At 59.3% G+C, this 22,044-nt stretch overlaps 1 protein-coding gene and 1 long non-coding RNA gene across 6 annotated transcripts in view; one reads left to right on the top strand and one right to left on the bottom strand.

Annotated features, from left to right (window-relative positions):
- The window catches only part of Nfatc1 (nuclear factor of activated T cells 1), a 102,923-nt gene that overhangs the window by 13,741 nt on the left and 67,138 nt on the right, over positions 1–22,044 (bottom strand). For 2 of the 5 annotated variants that reach the window (XM_027935281.2, XM_027935282.2), the window contains exon 9: positions 14,317–15,000. The exons of 1 other annotated variant lie outside the window; for it this stretch is intronic. In XM_027935281.2, the coding sequence (XP_027791082.2) occupies positions 14,317–15,000 (684 nt within the window). The remainder of the gene's footprint in view (positions 1–14,316; positions 15,001–22,044) is intronic. 2 more of the 5 variants (XM_027935283.3, XM_027935285.3) reach the window with 2 other exon arrangements.
- LOC114092715 (uncharacterized) lies at positions 1,765–7,167 on the top strand. Its single transcript, XR_003582790.3, has 3 exons — positions 1,765–2,147; positions 6,236–6,334; positions 6,712–7,167. It is a non-coding gene; the product is annotated as an uncharacterized lncRNA (long non-coding RNA).

The raw sequence follows: 22,044 nt of genomic DNA on the forward strand, positions 1-22,044 counted from the left end.
GTCTGGGCTCAAAGGGCCATACAGCCCGCTCAGGCCCCCTTCCCAGGAGCTGGGGCTCTGAGCCCAGATCAGGAGATGGCCTCAGGCCCATCAGGAAGCAGAGGCTGGAGTTCAGGGCCTCACTGCAGAGCCTTCTCCTCTCCTGTGACCAGCACAGCCCGTGCTGCCTGGTGGGCAGCTGGACATGCCCACCGACAGGCCGGATCTGGATGCTCTGAACACCCTAAAGGCATCCAGTCCTGTGGAATGGAGACCACATCAGCGACACAGTTGAGGGCTCAGGTCACAGGACAAGAACACAGACACTACACAGACCCCTAGGGAATGAGGGCCGGTTCCAAGAGGGGCCTCTGCTGACCAGTGGGGAGGACTTCTGCAGAAGTAGCCCCCAGGACAGCCTCTCCACAGGACTCTCCTTGGCTCCTGGGGAGCATGCTTGGCCGGGCACCACCCATAGCTGGTGCCCCCTGCACCCAACAACTTGCATGAGAGGCTGTAGACCCTGCCCGTCTCTGCCCACCCCACATGCTCAGGTCAGAAAAGTGGCAAGGCCAGCCCTGGGCACATGTGCCCACTGAGGTAGACAGCCAGTCCACTAGAGTGCCAGGTGACATCAGCACATGTGACCAGAGGCCACAAGATTCACTGCCTGGGGCCTGGAGAGAAACAGGAAGTAGAAGGAGGGGACAGGAAGTGTCCTGGCCAGGAAGGGACTACACAGGCCTCACTGGGAGGCCACAGCCGCTGGCTCGGAGCCCAGGTAAACCCACCACACCTCCGAAGAGAAGCCTGACTCCACCCACACGCTGCTGCACACTTGGTTCCACACCAGCACGGCAGGAAGAGGGAAGCTGCAGCTGCTCCAGTGGAAACCACCGTCCCATCCTAGCCAGAGGAAAAGACGGTCAAGAATTACACATACAGTCCACGTGGTGCTGAAATGTAGGTGGACATGAGAGACAGCGAGACAGGGGGAGAGAGAGGTGGCCAGAGGCAGAAAGAGAGAGACAGAGAGGGAAAGAGGGAAAGACAGAGGGGAAGAGTCAGGGAGAGAAAGAGGGACAGAAAGGCAGAGATGGACACGGGGGTCCACCCGAATGCCCCTGCTTGGTTTGGACGCGATTTCAACTCTTTCAATCCAGCACAAACTCCTGATCAGCAGACAGAAACTGACCCGTGCTTTGAGCTCCTTCCCGAAGTGCGTGAAAAGCTGCCCGGTGCCCACCCTCCCAACGCCCACCTCCCACGGCGGGCTTGGCCTGGCCCAGCAGTGCTCCGGGTCCGCCACCTCTCCGGCCTGCTCTCCTGCCAGCTAGCTGCCCAGAGGAAACCATTCCTGCAGGGGTCTGGGAAGCCCAGAAAGGGCTCCAAAATCACAGAAACCATGGAGTTCTCCTTCACGGAGCTATTCAGTCCCTTCTGATTTTATTACAACGTCAACGAGAGTCTAATTTGTTTCAAAGCTTAGGTTCCCACGGAAGTGACACGCGAGCCTGTCAGCTTGCTGGCAGCACACAGCTGAGCGGAGACACTGAGTGTGTTCCAGGCAGAACCCCAGGAAGGTAGACAGGTCCTCCCCGAGGCAGAGCTGCCTGCCCCGTGGCCCGCCCAGCCCACGGGCAGCTCTGGGCCCCGCAGGCCTCCGTGTCAGCTGAACTTTCCCTGTGTCCTGCAGCTACCTGCCCAGAGGGCCCAGGGACTAGATCCAGGCTCCTGGAGCCGGAGCGCCTGCTGCCCAGGCCAACTTCCTGCCATATCTGAAGACGCGCAGCTGGGAGGCCTGATAGGCGCCTCTGGGAAGACCTCACCAGGGTGGATGGCGGGGGGCCTGATAGCCCCGCTCCTCCAGGGACCTGGCTCTAGGAGCGATAACCAGGGGCCTGCCACCCAGGGGCCTGCAGTTGGGCTTGGGGGCAGGGCCTGGGCTGTGAGGCCGCTGTGGCCCTCCACAACCCTCGGTGTGCACACGAGCTCGCGTTCTTGCTTCAGAAGGGAACCTGAGAGTGGTCATGGGGTTCTCAGGACAGGGCCGACCCCAGCCGGCCTGGGGCAGCACACGGACACCTCACCAGCCTCAGAAAGCAGGAGGCCGCAGGCGCCGACTGGCAGCAGGCCTCTCAGAAACGGAGACTGAGAGTCCCCCCGACGTAAGTCCCCGAAGAGGGTCCTTGTCCATCCTGACAGTGCTGGAGGCAGGTCCTCGCTCCCTGTGAGGGCAGGGGGGCTTCTCCCGACTCTGAAGGAGGCTGTCCATGGACTCCCCCCGCCAGCCCTGAGCTCAGAAGCTGCCACCCTTTGGGCCTGAGCACCTGGGGTCAGTGCCGGCGTGTGGCATGAGGCCAGGAGAGGGGCATTCCGCAGGCAGGCCTCCCAGAGCTGGCTAGGCAGAAGGCAGACACAGGCCGCACGCAGGACGGGGGCGAGACCCCCCAGAGAGCAGTCTAGGAGAGGCTGAGTCACCAGAGTACCAGAAAAGGCCTGTCACTCTGGGAGCAGGCTTGGCTCTTCCTGGATGCTGTCCCAAAGGGTCCAGTGTCCTTAGACCAGGACTTCATGCATGGTGCTGGGGGCAGGCTGGTCTTGCGCTGGCCACACCTGCAAGCCTACAGCAGCCGCCGTGGCAAGAGCGCTGAGAGATCGCTGCGAGCCCTGCCCACCCCGAGCCTGGGCCTGCCCGACGCTGCCTCACACACGGGGTGGCGCCCGCCTCCGGGTGGGTCCCAGTGGGCCACGTGTTCAGTGAGCCCACTGAGCTTCCCAGCCGTTGGATGAGGCCACTGCAGGGCATCTGCACGGTGCGGGAGGTGTCTCGTTGCCAGGCAGCTCGCAGACCCACGTGGAGCAGTGGCCTGTGTGCAGCTCTCAGCCCAGTTCCTGCCGCGGCTCTGGCTGCACGGGGGGTGCACCCTGCTTCTCCCATCTGCTCGCCAGCCTTTTGAAAGTGAGACTCGCACAGAGCCCTGTCGACCCTGGAGGGCTGGTTGCTGTGGATGGATGTGTCCAGGTCCCACATGGACACGGAGCAGAACCTGCTGTACTGCCCAGGGTCCCATTTTTCCATGTCCTCCCCCAAGTCCCCTGCACAGCCACCCTGGTGAAGGGAAACCTCTCCTCACCACGGTTTTCACTTTGCATTCATGAGCCACGGCACACGGCGGGGTGCCTTCTGAGATGCGTGGCAGGTGGCTTTGTCGGCGTGCCACGGCTCGGGCCTCACAGGGATGAAAATGCCCTGTCATGCATGGCCCGCACGTCCCGCCTAGCCAGGTGCTCCCGACTGTGCCCGCTGGCCACATGAGCACCATGCTGGCGTGGGGTCCCCTGTGCACCGGGGCCAGGCTGGCCTCCTGCTCTCGTCACTGGGGCCAGTGGTCCTGGAAGGCCCTGGGCGTGAGCCTCACCAGACAGTTCTTCTGCAGAGGGCTCCTCCAGGCTGTTCTTGCCGCTGCGCTGTCCCCGGGTGTCTTTGGAAGCACAAAAGTTTTGAATCTTGATGAGCTTCAGTTTATTATGTTTGCCGGAGCCAAGGTCTTGAGCCTGTCTCCTGAGTCATCTCCTGAGAAGTCTTGTTAGTGCAGCTCAGTCCTGACCAATGCTGAGCTGGGGGGGCGGGGAGGGTGGGTTTTGCATACAATTGTCCAGCTGCCCCAGCACCACTTGTTCAAAAGGCTACCCTTGACCCCAACTAAGTGGCCTGACACCTTGGTTGGAACTCGGCTTCCCTGGCCACCGTGGGGCCAGCCAGCGCATGCTCTCCTGAGGGCTGTGCCTTCAGGCGGCTGTGAAGTCAGGCTGAGTCCTCCACCTGCCTTCTTTGGTTTCAAAATCATTTGGGCCCTTCTGGGTCTTTGAAAGTTTGATGGGAGCTTCCCAAACAAAGGACATTGGATGTGGTCAGTATCCCATCTCACATCTACTGAGGGGACTGCTGCTCTGTCCTTCATGCCACGAACCCAGCCCGTGTTAGGTGCTGACCCGCCCCGCACTGATGAATGCACCCCTCTGGGACGGGGTGTGCCCCATTTTTGTTAGATTCAATTTGCCGCTCCACGGGGGCTTATGGCTCTGGGTTCCTGGTCATTTGTCTGGAGGCTGTCTGTGACCTCTTGTTCTGACTTTGGCATAAGAGTCAGTTAATTGAGAAGTGCCTCTTCGTGCCCTGTTTTCCGGAAGCGATTTTAGAGTATTAGAATTGATTTTTTCTGGTAATGTTTGATGGAATTACCAGAGAAGTTTTCTGGGCCTGGGACTGTCTTTGGGGAAGATTTTAAATCGTCATTTAATTTCCGTTGCTTGGTCAGATCCACTGGGGCCTTTCTATCTCTTCTTGAGTCAGTTCTATTTTACCTAGGCTGTCACTTCTGTCAGTGACCCTTCAATACACAAGGAGTCACTGGCCATCCCCTTCATTCCCAACTTTTCTTGCTCAAGCCAGCTAAAGGTTTGTCAATTTTGTTTTTCATTTAAAAGAATCGACTTTTGGTTTCCTTGGTTTCTCCTGTTCCTCAACTTCGCTGCCTTCTGCTACTTTCCTTACGGCTTTTCTTTCTGCTTCCTTTGGGTTCAGTGTGCCACATTTTTAAGGAAAAAGTTTAGATTGCTGATTTGAAAACTTTCTTGTTTCTAACGCAGACATTTAGAGCTACAAATCCCCTTCTAAGTACTGCTTTCCTTGCATCCAATAAGTCTTGATGTGTTGTGTTTCATTTTCATTCAGTTCAAAGTATTTTCCAATTCTCTAAGGTTTCTTATTTAACCCATGGTTTATATAAAAAGCATTAATTTCTAGGCTGAATCACTAGGTAAAGTTCCCTGATTCCTGTTGTGGATTCCTCATTTAATTTCATTAGGATCAGAATCAACATTAAATTGATTAAGGCTTGTTTCATGGCCTAGTGGGAAGTCTACACTGGAGAAGGTCCCCTGTGTGGGGTGACCTGGTTGTGGTCTTGTTCAGGGTTTTACGTCCTGTGGATCTGTCTGATTGTTCTGCCTTTGGTAAGAGGAGCTGTTGAGGGTTCCAGTGGTCCTTCTTGAGCTGTCTGTCTGTCTCCTCACTGCCATCAGCTTGGTTTCATGGCTGTGGAACTCTCTTGTCCGTCTGTGACGTCCCATCTTCCTGTTCAATGGGGAATGACGAAGGAGCAGCACCACCGATCTCTGTTGCAGTGACACCTTCTGTCTTAGAGTCTGCTTTGTCTGACACGGCTATAGTTTAAATGGTTTAATTCTGTCTCCAAAGGGTCCACTGTAGCTAAAGGGTTGGTTCCCAGGGGGTAGTATTGGAAAAGGGAGCCATTAAAAGGTGGGCCTCATGGGAGGTCCTTGCTGACACTGGGCAGGTGCCTCAGAAGGGACTGTGGGGCCCAGCCCCCCTTCGTCTTCCAGTTTGGCACTGTGAGCTCTGGCACACACACTCCCATCTGCTGGGGTTCAAAGTGGCCCAGAGAGGGCCCCCATCAGAGGTGGTGGTGCAGTGCGGTGCCCTGCACTGTACCACGCTGAGCTAACCACGGCTCTTCTTCTCCATGAGCAGCATGTGCAAGGTGTTTTGTTACAGCATTGGAAGCTGACCAAAGCATCAGGGCAACTGTTGGTTTCTTTGCAAAAAAATATCCCATTTCCACACTTTTACCTACCACTTATTTGTATCTTCAAATCTAAAGGATATCTTTTATAGCCAACATACAGGTGGATCCCATTTTGTTTTATTTTTTTAAACCTTGTCTGACAGTCGGTATCTTTTTATTGGAGTGTTTCCTTTACATTTAGGGTGATTATTGACATGGTAGGACTTACGCTTGCCATTTTGATATTTTTCCACCTCTTGTGGAATTTTCGGAGGTGTGTTCCCATGTGCCTTCATTACTTTCTTCCATGTTACATATATACTTTCTAGTGTACCATGCATTTTCCTCAAGATGAGCCATTTCATATTAATACTAACCTAGTTCTAATCATACAGAACAATTTGTGTTGTGTCATGCAACATGACCAGTCAGGGTCTTCCAAGTGAACTGAAGCTAAATAAAGACACAGACACAGAAAGTACCTTCTCTTTGGATTCAGTAACCATGCCTTAGCCTCAGCTCCCAAAAGGGTGCAAGCATGCAAAAAGAGGATGAGGAGCACACGACGGACCTTTTTATTGGGGAGAAACTATTCAAATGAGGCAAGGGTTTACAAAGGACGAGGTGAGTGTAAGCTAACCCCTCTGGGTGCTGTCTACTCCTAGGGACACACCTTGTGATCTGAGCAAGGGAAGAGCCCGAGTCATGAGTCACGGCACTACCGAGTCACGAGTCAGATCCCAGTGGTGCATCAGGACTTACAGGTGCGTGTACTTGGAGTGGCTCTCCACAAGTTTGCTCTGATACAACTCCCTTCCCTGCCCCCTTTCTGCTGTTGCTGTTATACAAATGACACCTTTTACAGTATAAGACCATCAGCATAGTTTTAATAGCTACTGTCTTATCCAATTATCCTTTAAATCAGGTAGGAGAATAAGAGAGTTTTAAAATGTGTTTACACTGTCATTCTATTTGCCTATATGATTGCTTTGCCAGTGCTTTGTCCGTCTTAGTGTGGGTCTCAGTTACCCACAACCTGAAGGACTCCCTTAGTGTTTCTTGGATGTCAAGATTACTAGAAACGCACTCCGGGCATCTTTGTTTGTCTAAAAATACCTTTACTTTGCTTTTCATTTTGAAGCTGTTTTGCCAGATACAGAATTCCTGGAGCTATCTTCTCAGCATTTTTGAGACACGTGCCACTGTCTCTGGCCTCCACAGTCCCGAGGAGAAGTCGTGGATCTTTCTCAGGAGGCTATGTTCCTGAGGACCCTCCTCGCCCGCTCCAGGATGGTCTCTGGGTGTCCGTCTCTTATTTCATTCTGCTTGGGGTTTGCTGACCTATGTTGGATGTGCACAGTAATGTTCCCATCGAGTCTGTGCCCTTTCAGCCATTATTCCTCCACATGTCCCCACTGGTCTCCCGCCCTGCTCCAGGGCTCGAACCGTGTGTGCCAGACGCCCGGCTGCCTTCCCCATGTCGGGCTCCTTCAGCGGCTTGGAATGGACCGTCTGTCGATCTACCTTCACAGTGTTGCTTCTTCTCCTCTGCTAGCTTGAACATGTCATCTACTCTCTTAATAAATTCTACATTTCAGGCATTGGACTTTTGTGGGGGGACCAGGGATGGAACTCAGAGGCACTCAACCACGGAGCCAGTCCTGTGTTGTATTTTATCTAGAGACAGGGGTCTCACTGAGTTGCTTAGCGCCTCACTGTTGCTGAGGTTGGCTTCGAACTCGCAATCCTCCCCCCTCAGCCTCCTGAGCTGCAGGGATTACAGGTGTGCACCACCTCGCCCTGGCTAGCCAATGTACTTTTTAAAAATATGTCCTTTTTTTAGTTATAGTTGGACACATTACCTTTATTTTATCCATGTCTTTATTTTTTTATGTGGTGCTGAGGATCAAACCCAGGGCCCTTGCACGTGCTAGGTGAGTGCTCTACCGCTGAGCCCCACCCCAGCCCGCCAATGTACTTTCTGACTCTAAAATTTCTATTTCACGCTTTAAAAATCCTTTCTATCTACCTCATTATTGCTGATCTTTATCTGACAGGCAGGTTTGTGACACTTCCTGTAGTTCTGTAAATACAGTTCTCTTTAGTTCTTTGAGCATATTTATAATAGGTGACTTAATGTCTCCGCTGCTCTCCACAACTCAGTCTGACACTTGAGACCTCTTGAGGCATCTTCTGTGGCTATGGACGAATGTGTTTCCAGGCGTCTCTGCACATCTCCAGTGCCGCAGTTTAGAACTGGACGTGGCAGGTGATGGGCACAGCTGCCCTGGACTAGGACTCCCTGTTAGGACCGACAGCTGCTGCTAGGTGCCCCTTCCCATTGCTGTGGCCCGATGACTGCCTCCTGGCTACTCCTGCCAGTCGGTGTCCTCGCAGAGCATGGACAGTGTGTTTTCTGTCCCTCTCTGGTGTCCCAGCACTCTCCTGGGGCAAACGGAGCTTGATCTGCAACTGTGAGGAGGAGGTCCCCCATTCTGGAGCCACCGAGTCCCGCACTTCCCTGAGAACATCCATGTGCTCAGCCCTCCCTTCCAAGTGCAGGTCCTTCATGGCCAGCTCAGCTTCCACTTCTGCTGTGGCTTGCGGGCAGCAGAGGCAGTCAGCAGAGGTGGCCAGCAGGTGACCAGCAGAGGCGAGTAGCTGGGCCTCTCTTCCCGAGCCTGCAGCATCCATTCACGCACGCACCGCCATCCAGGTCCTCAAAAGCATGCCGGACATTTCCACCCCCGTGGTCATGTGGGTTGGTCAGGCTCTCCCTCCCCGCACTGAGAGCCCAGCCTGGCCGCCTCCCACCCTCACGACTGCCCTGCAGCTGACCCTGCCAGGCCTGGAATGGGCATCTCCAGGAGCCCTGGGACCAGTCAAGGGCTTACTGCGCATCGGGGAAGGGCTTTCAGGGGTCAGCTCCCCCCGTGGGGAGCCACTGGCTCAGCGCAGCTGCCCCGAGGGCTGGGAGTGGGCAAGGCCCAGTGCTTCCTGAATGATTCTGTTCACTTTGTTAATTTCCAGATTTTGACAGTTTTGTGGGTATTATTGCTGTTTTGGGGGAACAGCTGAGTGACCAGGATCCTTTGTGCAGCTTCCTAGTGGTCAAGAGCCCCTCCTGTTGACGAACAGATATTCCTTGATGAGGAAAAATACTGCCTCTCTGTGGCCCCCGAGGCCCAATCCCCCTGGACGAGCAGGGGCCTTTGGTCCTGTCTGCAGTGGGGCACGTCCACCTCGGAGCCAAGGTCGGTGCAGGCGTTTGGGGCGGTGTTCCCGTCACACTCCTGACCACAGCTCTGAGCAGTGCAGTCACGTTCCCGTCTCAGTCGAGGCTTCCCGCTGTGCACGGTGGGGTCGGCACTGGCAGCTCTGCCTGCAAGGGCCGTGCGAGGGGGACCCGCAGCTGTGAGGTCAGGGCCCCTGAGCCGTGGCGCCTGTCACAGCCTCACAGCTTTCTGTCATGGCAGCCGCATGTCCTGTGGCATCGGCCAGGCCGCTTTAGCTGACGGTCACCCTGTCCTGTACACGGGGCAGCCACCTCTGAGTCGGTGATTCCTGGCTCCCCCAGAAGCCCAGGGGAAGAAGCACTTTCCTATTGGGAGGAGCACTTATGAGGCCCTGTGCCCCAGCTGCAGCAGGAGGCCCAGTGCCCAGGGAGCCTCGGAACCTGGATGCTCCGCAGAAGAGCTGTGATGGCCCTCCCGCCTGGCCGGCTCTGGAGAGGGCCACCAACAGCTGGACACTCTGAATGCGACCTCGTGCTTGACGGCTGTGTGCTCCGGCACCAGCATAGCGTTGTGCCACTGGTCGGCTCGGAGCTGAACAAGGTGCTCCTCCATGGGAGCTTGGAGAGGAAGGCCAGGGGGGCTCCTCGGTGGGCACAGAGCTGAGGAGCACGGGCAGAAGGTCCCGGAAAAGGTCTGGCCTATCTGCACAAGGTCAGCACTGGGTCTGTGGGGCCAGAAGGAGCACTGGCCTGCGAGCACTCACGCCACAGCCCCGCCTCGGGCCGCCTACGAGGGGCGACACTGCCAGGCCCCTGGCCAGACCTCTGTGGTGCAGCCCCCGGGCCCCCAGGAGCTTCCTCACCTCTCCTTTGTCTTTCCTACCCCATTTCCTTCCCCAGATCAATGGTTGTCACCACCTCTTCACTGACAGAAGGGACCAGCTCCGTGCCGTTCCCCAGGAGCACAGGAGCATGGTCAGTGACAGCTGGAAGCAATACTGCTGACCTCCCTCCCAAGCACAGAGAGGGCAGACGGCAGAGGGACTTCAACAGAGCGTCGAGCGATGCTGCACCAGGAAACTGCAGGAAATGACGCGGTACCGCATCACAGCTAGCCGCTCGCAGAAAGACAGCCTGCAGCGGCAGCCACACGTGTCCACAGTGGCCAGACACACACTATTTACAGGGAGACTTGCTTAGTGGGCAGCTGAGCTTTCCCTGGAGGGCCCGGTCCTGCCTGCAGCTGCCCTGGAGCCCAGCAGCAGCCCTTATCACGTGAGCCGGACCAAGCTCTGGGCAGTCAGCAGGACACACGGCCTGTCCCTTCCCAGCAGCAGCCCCTCAGCTGGCTACAGTGGAACACAGGTCGGATCTATAGGGTGGCAGACACCCAGACAGAACCTCAGGGTCTCTGCCAACGTCTGATGCACTGTGGCTCACACGCACGGGTTTGAAAGTGCCCTTCGTGTCCCTCCTCGCCCAGGAGTGAGCAGTGGACGCCTCTCAGCAGCAGGCAGCCGCTTCAGGCCTGGGCTTGATGGATGGCCTCTCTCATGTCAGGAGATCCTCCTCAGGGTCTCTGAGAAGGGCCAGTGCAGCCTGCTGGTCTACTCCACCCACAGCAGCCTCCACCCCGGGGAGGCGTGTGGTGTGGTTTTTTGTGCCAGTGACCCCCGTGCAGACTTCCCACCCAGCACGAAGGACTGAGCCTCATGACTGATGTGCACGGCTGAGTCCACCCTTCTGCCCACCAGGCAGTAGCTGTGTCCCTAATATTCACGGCTCGGCGTGTTTGATCACTGCTGCACAGACTTGCGATCGTCGTTAGCAATGGGGAAGGCTCAGCCCCGGGCGCCCTGCCAGGTTAGTAAAACTTTCCATGAGGAGAGCTTTGTGTCCTCTCCCAGAGCAGCTTAAACTCAGGAAAGCAGGGGAGGGTGAGGGGAGAAGAGCCCAGACAGCAGACGCGCTCGGGCCGCCTGGTCTACCTGCTCGTTGTTGTAACGACACGTAGCGTCCTGGACACCCAAGAGCCCCAGAGAGGACTGAAGGGCCCGATTGTGGCAGAGGCTGCAGGGCAGTTGCATGAGAAGGGGCAGCAATAGAGAGGAAGTGCCTCGGGACCCCTCACTTTAGTCCACAGTGGGGGGAGAGTGCTCTGTGGCTCTTCTAGGACTTCTGACCTGGGGGCGTCCACACGAGGAGGGGCTGGTGTGAGGAGCCACCCAGCTCAGCGCCCTCCAGAGGGCCTGCCTCTAGAGCAGGAGCAAGGCCACACATGCCTCTCCACGACGGGCAGCTTAGGAAAGAGTCCCAGGAAAGAGCTCTTACAGAGCTCTGGCCTGATCTCAGGACCCTAACCTAAAATCACGTTCAGAACCATGTGAGGTCCACGGTGCTAACAGTTTTAACATGTGCCTTTGTGGTGCCGCTGTGCTTGAGAAGGCTAAACTGGAAGCTCACATCTTATGCAGATTGTTGGAACAAAAAAGAAATCGTCACTGGAATGTATTTATGGGTCAAGGACTTTTGCAGTAAAACTTGAGCCTAGAAAGAGCTGGAAACCTAAGAATACTTTAAAAAAAAAAAAGTGGGATTCATTTTTTTATTCTGAGCCTCCATTATTCCTGGGGCTACTGGAAAGCAGGCCCAGTGCAGTGTCCTGCAAGTCCCAGGGCACCCAGGCCCTCTGGGGCCAGTGAGCAGACTGACCCTCTGGACCGGGACATGCGTCTCATCACGGCCTTTTCTTTTCTTGGTACCAGGGAGCATCGACCACTGGGCCACATCCCCAGCCCTATTTGGTATTTTATTTAGAGACAGGGTCTCACTGAGTTGCTTAGCGCCCCGCTGTTGCTGAGGCTGGCTTTGAACTCGTGATTCCCCTGTCTCGGCCTCCTGAGCCGCTGGGAGGTGTGCACCACCATGGCCATCTTTGTCACCACGGCCTTGTCACCCGGCATGCCCAAGAGACAAAACCTGAAACCAGCACAGGCCAGGAACATTCCTCCCCACACCTCCCAGCCTGGTGGCCCCAGGGTCACCAAGAGACAGGAGCCAGACACCCTGCTGGCCTGAGCGCTGAGCAGGACGGCAGGAGTGGCCAGGGGAAGGTGGAGTGTGCCGAGGACCTTCACTGCACCCTGGCCGGGAAGCGAGGCCCTCAGGGTCCCTGTGCTCCTCAGTCCCCAGCCCAGCCCTCCTGGCCAGAGGCTCCTGTTGCTGGCTGCCCCTGTGTCCCTTCCTACAGGCGGCTGTGTGGTTGCAGGAGACTAGGTCTGTACTCGGACGAGGACCACGCAGAGGAATATTCCAGAAGAGAGCCACTCAGAATCCTGGAGCACAGCCCGGCCTGCTCAGCCTGGCCATGCCCAGCACAGCCCTGGGGCTGTCAGAAGGAGCCCCTCGACCCGAGGCCAGACGCCCACCTATAACCCAGCGTGTCTGCCCCCCAAGTCTGACCTCCCCCTGTTGTGTGGACGGGAATGTTGGTTTGCTCTCCGCTCTGAAGTCACTGGAAAGGTTGTTTCCAACTCTGATGATGCTCCTCCCCTGGGTGGCCGCAAATCAAATGGAAAAGACGCCAAATGCAGGACAGGCCTCTGCCTGGCGGGGCCCCTTCTCCCCCCAGAGAGTTGGGGCGTCTATCTCCTTCGTCCGCGTCAGCAATGCTGCACCTCAGGGTAGAGGTCGGAAACGCCTCTGGTCCTCTCGGGAGTTAGGGTGAAACTCAACAAAACACATGCCAAAGCGACGGCGCTCCCGGCCCGCTCCCGGCCCCCTCCCGGCGGCGGCGCTCCCTGTGCACAGCCCAGCGCTGCGTCCTGCCCTGCTGACTTCCCGGAAAGAGCACCTGCTCCTCCCAGCGCGGCTCACCTGCCCCACATCTCACACTCACAACAGCCGCATCTGACGTGGGCAGCTGTGACCTCTAGCACTGCAGGAAACCTGGCCAAGGCCCGCTTCCTGTCTCTGGGCCAAAGGGCACTGCCCAGATGTGGAGCCCAGGGTTGGCCAGCTGCACTGCCCCTGCCGGCCACAGAGCTCAGCAGGCAACACCCGCGCGGCCTGGGCAGTGTACAGTGAGGGGCAGAGTCAGAAGCCCACTTGGGCCAGGCCGCCCACCTAGGCAGACAGGCTGCTGCGCCACCGTGACAGGCCCAAGGGGGAATGGGGAAGGAGCGATGCACACACTAGCGGAAACCTTCCTGACACCGGCACAGCAGTGTCCACTCTCCAGAGCCCTGGCCCTAAGACACAGACGTGAAAAGAAGCAGAGACCAGGGAGGAATGCCTCTAACCAGCTGTCATGGACAGAGAAGGTGGACAGAGAGGGCCCTGCTGCACACAGACACAACCACCACATACACCATAGACCAGGGCTAAAACCCCGCGAGCCCATGATTTGCATGCATTGTCCTCAAGAAGCTCACGGCCATGAGTCAGGAGCCTGCAGGAGTTCTCAGCAGAGGCCTTTGAGACCCTGGCACAAGGGCCTTGCCCACCAGATCACAGAGGCTGCCACGGACCCTGGATGCTCCCAGACCTGAGAGTAGGGGGCTGTGCCCATGCAGAATGGCCACTGCCGTGTAGAAGCCAGCTGGACCCAGCTCTGAGCTGCATGGGAGGTGGCCAGGCCCTGGCCTGGCCTGGGAGGAACACATCCTGGCTGTCACGGCCCTGCCTGAGTGGTGGAGGAAGGAGGAGGCCCGGCCCTGCTCCAGGTGGGTGGCTTTGCGTGCTGATCTAGAAGACGATCCACACCTGGGAAAACTGACCGTGCCTCAGTCAGAGCTCAGATGCCTTCAGGGACAACACCAGGAACTACCAACCAGCAGGTCCCCGGCTCCGTTCACCAGACCAGCTGCCACAGCAGTTATGTGACCTGGAGCTCCTTGTGACTCGCCAAAGACAGTCCACAGAAGAGCAAGAGATCTCCTCATCACCACGGAAAGACGTCAGAACCCGAGATCTCTGCCAGCAGTCCTGCTCTGCAGACAGCCTAGACACACCGTGTCCAGAGCAGTCACCTGTAGCTCACTCCTGTGCCCATCCACTACACCATGTCATCTAGCTTGTTCCATGTGGCTGCCCAGAGTACAACCGCAATCACGGAGCTGGTGGGCGCCCTGGCTAGAAGGTGCACTGCTAGGCGGTATTTAAAGACTGTCCTTTAAGGAACCTCCCAGACACCGGAGCCAGGAGGACCTGAGTGGACGTGGTCCCAAGGGAGGCCTTACAAGCTGGGACTTCCTGAGTGTGGGCCGGTGACTCTTTTCTCAGTTTTTGTCATGAATCTGGTGGTCCCCAGTTAATTGGCCCTGGTAGGGGTAGGGCCCCCGAGATGACTGGAGCAGACACCCCCGCCAGCACTGCCCAGGCCACTGTCTCCAGGCCACACCGTCCAAGGGCGCTCCTCTGCGACAGCCTGGTGGCACAGCCCGCCTTCCTGCACAAACTCAGGCTGGGGCACCGGGTGGAGCGCACACCTGCACCGGCACGGGCACTTACCGTCGTCCAGGTACAACTGGTCCAATTCTTCAGGTTCTCGCTTGACCATTACAGGAATAGGGGCCAAATTACGAGCACTGTCCTCCCGCACCTCTGGCAGTGACTGTGGTCTCGCGGTGGGAGCCTCGCTCCTTCGACCCTTTGGCAGTTGGTGCTGCTGGTGGCCCATGGTGGGAGGGTGGGCTGAGGGCTGCAAACAGGGTGGCCCGTGGGCAGCGGACGGAGGTGGAGAAGAGGGGCTGCTGGGACACAGAGCTTGCTGGCGACCGAGAGGACAGCTACTGCTCAGAAGTGGACTCACCTGCGGCTGCAGCAGGGCAGGAGGGGGCTGCTCAGGCGAGCCGGGCTGCATGGCCAGGGGTCTCGGCACTTCCCGAAGGGTGGGGTCCTCTGCAGCCAGTGGCTGGAGTCCAAGGTGGCTGTGGCCTGGGCTGGCAAGACCCTTGGAGTAGGCAGCAGAGGAAAGGTCATGGAGCTTCGGGCTTGCGCTGGGAGGCGTGGGCATCAGGTTGCTCCTCTGGGCACAGGGGGCAAAGCCCCCCACAGGGCAGGAGCCAGGGTCGGGTGGCACTGTGAGCTGCTGGCTGTAGCATGGCCGTGGGAGGGGACCTAGCCCCTGGCCCACTGCTCCACAGGTCAGGGTGGGCTCGTAGTCATCCGTGGGCTCTGTTTTTATAACTGGAACTGTGAGGAGGAAGAAAAAGTCAGATGAACACAGGCTGCAGATGGGTACGGCCAGGAGGGCTGCGGCCAGGACACCCGTGAAAACAAACAGCGTCTTGACTGAGCCCCGTGTCCGACAGCTTCTCCCACCCAATTAAAGAGCCCAGTGAGTCAGCGGCTGGGAGAGTCGCAGCTGGTTCCAATACTGAGGACCGGGACTGTTTTCCTTGGAATCTGCCCCAGCTCTAACGTGCTATAAAAACCCATTTGCAAACTGCAGTAGAAGTTTGGGGCCCAAAGGCCAGAGGATTTGGAGCAATCAAAGTGAAAACTTCAACTCGAGGCACTACTGCACTGCCCCTGCCGGATGGACGCCAAGACGCGTCCCCTGAAGGAGCGGGAGCCTGGCCTTGGACGCAGCCGTTACTGGTGGGGAGGCACCACATCCATCTGCTGCAGGAGTGGCTATGAGTCACTTTTAAAAACAACGCAGTCAGCGTGAGCGGGAAAGCTGCCTCCCATCTCCGCTCCTGTGCGGGAAGTGCAGACGGCTGGCTAGCAGGAGACAGGCCGCTCTGCCCCAGATCCAGAGCTGCGGGCTCTCTAGGCCCACAGAGGCTGTGGTGCAGGAAAGACGTGGCCTCTGGGGCTGGGCCCCAGTCCCGGCCACGGCCAGTGCGGGAGCCAGGTCTTCCCTGGTGCTGTGTGCCTCCACTTCCGCAGCACAGTCGGGTGGGATGCGGGTGGCACGCGGGCAGAGAAGGGCACCAGGCAGACCCAGCAGGGCCTGCTCTGCCCTCCCCTCTTGTCACGGCTGCAGTCTACTGGCCTCCCCTCTTCTGCCATTCAGAAGAGCTGTCTAGATGGCCAGCTTACTCTGCCAGCGACCAGCAGGAGTGCGCTTCAGTGAGTAGGGCCATGGCTCCCGAGGCACAGTCCTGGGGCGCCCGCCACCTCTCGCCTCTTCACAGGCTGCGCACGTGGCTCTGGCAGAGGGTCGGCAACTGAGGCTCCCCGCCCCCGCCACCTGCAGGCCTGGGTGCCAGCCCTTGAGACAGGCTCCGGGCACCAAGCAGAGCACACGTGCCCCGCAGGCGGACCGGCTTCCTCCACAAATGGAAGCACACCTGCATTTTGAGAGAAAACTTGTGACCACGGTTTTGAGCCAGCGAGAACATGCACCTGCTCTGCACCATGGCGGGCAGTCTGCACCACAGCTATGAGCCACGCAGACGGACTTCCCGGCAGGAGCATCTTGCTGAGGGTGGCCCTGCCACAGGCCCCGTGGCTCTGCACGAGGCTCCCGGGTGCCGTGGCTCTGCCTCCAGCCCTGGAGGTGGTGGCTAGCTTCCTCGTGCCCATCCTCATTCCTTCAGGTCTTTTTTAAATATTTTTATTTTTCAGTGGTTGATAGACCTTTATTTATTTTAATGTGGTGCTGAGACTCGAACCCCGTGCCTCACACATGCCAGGCGGGGGTGCTACCCTGAGCCCCCAGCCCCAGGGCTTCAGATCCTTAAAGCACCCTCTTGTGCTCCGAGGGCAGGTGTGGGCTCTGCGGCCCTGGACTCAGGCAGGGCTGAGTGCAGAAGGCAACGCAGCGGGGGCGACCTCCTCGGCCTTCCTGGACCCTGCTGCAGCCCTGGTGCTATCCTCCCGCATGGCAGGCCTCGCCCCACTGAGGCTGCAGATGTCCCTCAGGGCCTCCGCTCTCCACCCGAGCCCAGGGATTCCAGACCTGCGCCCAGGGTGCTCCTGGGCCTAACCTGGGAGTGGGCCGAGGGCAGCCTCTGAGAGGGCAGGGAGGGCCGGACTTGTCCATTGGCCCAGTGGACACCCCAGTGGACCACGACCTTCCAGGAGAGGCCGTGGCTCACCTGCCCCAGGCAGCCCGCTGCCTGTGCCACCCAGCAGCAGGGGTTCTCTTTCCTTTCCTAAGGACATGGCCCACGAGGCCCTGGAAGTCAGGTGGCACCACACTGGAGTCCCTCAGAGAGCTGCCACCAGCCGCACTGTGACAGGGTGACGGGCCATATGCAGAGCAGTGGGTCAGTCAGAGGACGACAGCAGGAGCCAGCCCCTAGCCATGCCCCCGGGAGTCAGGGGGCTGTTGGTGCCTCCCTGCAGGGCCCACGTCGCCTGTGGCGAGGCTGTTCCGTGGCCGTGACCTGGAATCCCGAGCTGACGGCCAAGATGGCCCTGGACAGCAAGGCCCGGTAGTGCCTGGGCTGGGGAGCGGGCCTGGCCGCCCTGGAAGGAGCCCTCTCAGTCTCAGCCTGAGGCCGGGCGTGGTGCAGCCCTGCTCCGTGGCTCCCCAGGGTGGGAGGCGGACGAACCTCCTCAGGGATCCATCAGCTTCTCACATGGACGTCGGGAGCCATGCTCCCAGCCCCGACGGCGGGCGGACACTGGCTGCTCCTAGAGCCACAGCTGAGGGAGGCACTGGGTGTGGGGTGCTGTGTGACACCGCGGGCCAGGAGCTTTCCCTGGGAGGGTCTGAGGCCACGGCCACGGCCCTCTCCCCAGGCCTGCTCCTGTGCAGGTCCCAGGACGGCTGTGTGTGAGGGAGGGCCTGCGGCACCTGCCCTGAGGACACGTCCCTGTGCTTGGGAGAACAGCACTGGGCACTGGGAAGTCACACTCGTGATCCCAGCCGTGGCCTGAGGAGCTGCGAGGGTCCTAGCCGTCTGGAACCCCGAAGCCCATGCGAGGCAGGTGGACACAGGGCACAACCTCATCTCAGAGCCCACCTCCCTCCCCGCGGTTCCGCAGGGGAGGCTGCCTCTCAGGAACTGCCCCAGCCAGAATCGCTCCAGTGGTTAAAGATGTTGTGAATCCAGCCCCGGCGTGCGGTGGGAGGAAGTCAGGCCCAGAGAGGCACCTGGGAGGCAGAGTGCGGCCCAGCCAGCTCTGAGAACAGACGCTGGCCTGGAAGGGACATGCTGTCACTTGAAAGGCCAGGTGAACGAGCAGCCAGCCGTTTAAGACGCCCCTGAGAAAGGCCAGCGTCCACGGCCAAGGTCCAATTCTACACTGGCGACTCCCAGAGCTCAGGATCCTAAAATGGTGTGTCTGGAAGGCTACGTTAGTGCCCTTCTGGGTCCTGTCCGCTGCACTGTGCTCTGAGCCAGGTGCCCCCAGCCCTCCTTGCCTGGGAAAGCTCTGCCGACTGCCCTGGAGGACACGATGGTGGAGCCCAACACAGCTGCCCCGTGAAAGCTGGCAGACGTGATTCATCTGCCACACAGGGACAGGGACAGCAAGCAGAGGCTGGACCTGGGCCAGCCACCAGGGGCCAGAGAGGCCAGGCGGGGAGTAGGCAGGGTGCCGCCCCCAGGCCCTTCGAGCTGTTGTTCATGCCTGTTTAGGAGGCCTGCGGCCGGGCGCTAACTCCTGCCTCTCTCCAAGTGCCTGGGTTCTTGCTGGAGAAGCCTCGTGGTGACTGGGCCGTCTGGGCACCCGGCGGTGGTGCAGGGACTCCAGGCCTCTGGCTCTGAGGCTGCAGAGTGCACAGGGAAGGAGGTCTTGGGCTGGGCCCATGTTGCCTTCCTCCCTCCTAAGCACAGGGCTGGAAGCCACAGGCTCCCCCCTCCAGCCCTGCACTTACCCAGTGGTCCCTGCTGCTCTCTGGGGCTGTGGCGTGCCCTCACGCTGAGGAGAGATGGGCAGAGGCTTGGAACCATGTCACGAGAGGTGCCTTCCAGCCGAGCTTTGAGTGGGTGCCGCCAGACGGGCTGCCCGCGGGCCCAGCATGCCTGCCCCCTGTAGCTGGTGAGGCCCCGCCCTGGCTGGGAGCCACGTGCCCTCCACCTCTCTCAGCCTGGCTGCGTCGTGGTGCCCACTGGGCACTGCAGCTGGAGCAGTTTCCCAGCATCTGGGGCAATGCCTACAGGGGAGCCTCATCTTGGAAAGTTCTGGTGCCTGGGCCTTTGCTCTTTGGGCTGCTACCGGCGTCTCCCCCAGGCTACCCTTCTGAGGTCCCACGTTCCCAAGGGAAGCAGTGGGGTGGTGCCGGAGGAGGGCCATCAGTCCCTTGCACCCAGGGGAGGCGGCTTGGGTGGACAGCCACGAGGTCAGGTCTTCCCAGCAGAACTGAAGAGGCCTGCAGGCTAAGTGTCCTTGCAAGGTGCTGCTGTCCACAGGTGGGCTTCTGAGAAGGCCAGAGCCACATAGGAAGGTGCCTCCTGTTTCCCATTGGAAAGAACATGTCTTGCGCGGAAGCCCCGGAGTCTGGTCCTGCCCGTCCTCTGCTGATCCACGTGGAGGGAGTATCCTCACTGACCAGTGCTGTGCTCCTGCAGGCTCCGGCCCACTGGGCTGTGGGGTTGTGGTCCTGGGATCCAGTGTGGCCTGACTCAGCAGGCGAGACCAGCCACCCCGAGGAATACCACATTGCCTGGTGGCGAGTTTGTGACCTGGATTCATCACAGAGAGTGGAGGCGTGAAAGAGGGATGCGGGTCCTGAAGTGGCCATTGCTCACTAGGCGTGCTCACGGAGAAGCCGGGCTCTTGGTGTCTGCGGCCACAAAGCCCTTGGACTCCACACAGCCAAGTGCCATGGGCACAGCTGAGCACTGTGCGAGGAATCTCTCAGCTTGGGTCCCCAGCCTGCCTGTCATGGCTCTCGTGTGGCACTCAAGTCCTGCCTCTGGCCAGTGTTCTGCAGCTACAGGGCTCTCCCAGGGAAGCTCAGAGCTGGAGCCCTGATCCCTCCCACCCTAGCCTGGGATGGCTTCAGTGGCAGGTGACAGTGTCATGAGAGGTGCCCTTCCTGGCCCCCTGGCAGCCCCTATGGGCCAAAGGGCATTCTGAAACATTCCTGAGCCCGTGGGCAGGGTGCCCCCCAGTGAGTCCACCTCCTAGTCCTGTTGTCAGTGGCTGGGCCCTCGGGCCAGGCAGAGCCGGGGCTGGCACCGAGCAGCTGTGTTCCCCAGGCCCAGCAAGCATCCCCGTGTGGTCTCCCTTGGCTGCCCTGCTGGGTCCATGTGCCCTTGGGGCTCTCAGACTGAGCCCTGCCATACCACCCTGGAGCAAGTGCGAACATGTTCCTGGTGGCCGGGCTGGGCCTGGGGTGGACAGAGCTCCTGCCCGCCCGCTTGGCCATAGGCCCTCCTGCAGTCACCCAGAAAGTACCCTGGAAGCAGCTAGACCTGCCCAGCCCAGCCCAGGTCTCCTCCTGCCTGGCCTGGGGTGGGGGTGACGGTCCACAAACACCCATTTTAACAGGTGACAGAATGGGGGGCTGGAGGACCCCTAATGGGACCCAGGAGCAGAAATGAAGGCTCAGACTCCCAGTTTGGCTTTGAACCCCAAGAGTCCTGTCTACGAAAGAGTCAGTGGCCAGGGCCCCTGCAGCGGGCCACTGGCAAGGGTGGGTGACTTCCCAGGGAAGTTCAGGTGCCACCTGAACCCCAGGCTGTCTTCCCTGAGCTCCTCCCCCGGGCAGGGGCTTGGGGCTGGGCCTCTTGCAGGGTTGTGCACGTGACTTTGGGCCCCTTTCCTGCTGTCCCCTCATGTCCGGATGGTGCACAGCCTCCCTCTGTGTGCACGGAGCTGTACCATCCCTTGGTTCCCGCTGCAGGGCAGTTCAGGGAGGCGCTTCAGAGGGCTCTGCCCCTCAGCCCCCCAGGACACATTGGGGGCTCTGTGCAGGCAAATCCACCTTCCCCTTGGAAACACCAGTTTGGGGTTGGCTCCACTGAGTGCCAGCACCTAGCAAATCCTAGTGTTTTATTTGGAAAATTAAGCTATCTCTAAATAAATGTGAGAGGCTGGACTCTAGTGAGCAACGCTTCGTGGACAATTGTTCCACCTCCTTACCACCCACCCGGGAGGCCCGGCATCTGACCCTGGCAGACAGCCCGGATGCAGAGAGGCCGCCCTGCAGATGCCATGGGGGACAGCGCTCTCACCAGCCTGCCCTCGGGCCCGCTATGCTGAAGCACGCGTGGTGCTGTGTGGGGCTGCCTGCAGAGCCAGGGCCCCAGGCCCCCGGGCACCACCAGGCCACCTCTCGGCTTGTTCCGTCCCGCCCTCAGTTTCCCAGACCTGCCAAGGCAGTGGGAGTGAAGAGGAACGTGCCCCTCCCCTAGAGACTGGTTGGCGTCAGCACCCACTCCCAGACCCCCCTGGAGAAGGCGGACAAACGCAGGACCCTGGGAGCTAGAGGGGGCTTCCCATGGGCATTAAAGCCCACCCCACAGAGACTGTATTAGAGACAGGGCTGTTCGTTGGTGGAGTGCCGATGGCTGTCCTGCAGGTGGCCCTTGTCTCCCAGGCCAGCAGCACAGAGAGGACACACTGCTGTCCTCAGGAATCTGCCCTGCGAGGGCGCAGTGGCGTCCTGTCTAGGACCCCATAGCTCCAGGGCTGAGTGTCACATGCCCTGTTTAAGCCCCAGGCTTGGAATGAGTGACAAGGTGGCTGAGGCCTGCCTGGGTGTGCTGTGCACAGGAAGGCACTGTCCCCTCGAGTCCCCCTTAGTCCCCTTGCTGTACGCCCACATTCCAAGTGGCCATGAGTGTCTCAGCTGGGTCTCCCACCACAGAGGTTCTGTGGTGCAGAACCCACAGGGCCATTCAAAGGCCAAGCCCCAGAAGACAAGACCAGACTGCTCCGGTTGGCTGCAGGACATCGAGCCCAAACACCCATGAACAGCGAGCGAGGCCCAGCCTTGACTGACACACCAGGTCACACTCCCTGCAGCCGAGGTGTCGGCGCTCCCAGGCAGGCTGCCTGCACAGGGAGCTGGGTTCTGCGGTGCCGAGTTCGTCTCTCCTCCGCGGGGAACATGGCTGCTCTTCCCGGCGGAGGCGGCTCCCAGGGTGTTGAGGAAGGTCCAGCTCTGGGGTCATGGGGAAGTTCATGTCCCAACTGTGCACACACAAGCCTATGGCTGAACTCCCTGGTCTCCCCGATCCTGCCCAGGCCCAGCAGCAGAGAGGGCTCAGAGACTCGCCACATCACCAAGCGTCAGTCGAGGTGAGGGAGCCAGGCCCAGCCCAGGCCCAGAATGAGGGGCAGTGTTCTGTGGTGTGTGGGTGCCAGCCCACGGTCACAGGTGTG

This window comes from Marmota flaviventris, chromosome 16, assembly GCF_047511675.1.
Source record: "Marmota flaviventris isolate mMarFla1 chromosome 16, mMarFla1.hap1, whole genome shotgun sequence".
Lineage (NCBI taxonomy): Eukaryota > Metazoa > Chordata > Mammalia > Rodentia > Sciuridae > Marmota > Marmota flaviventris.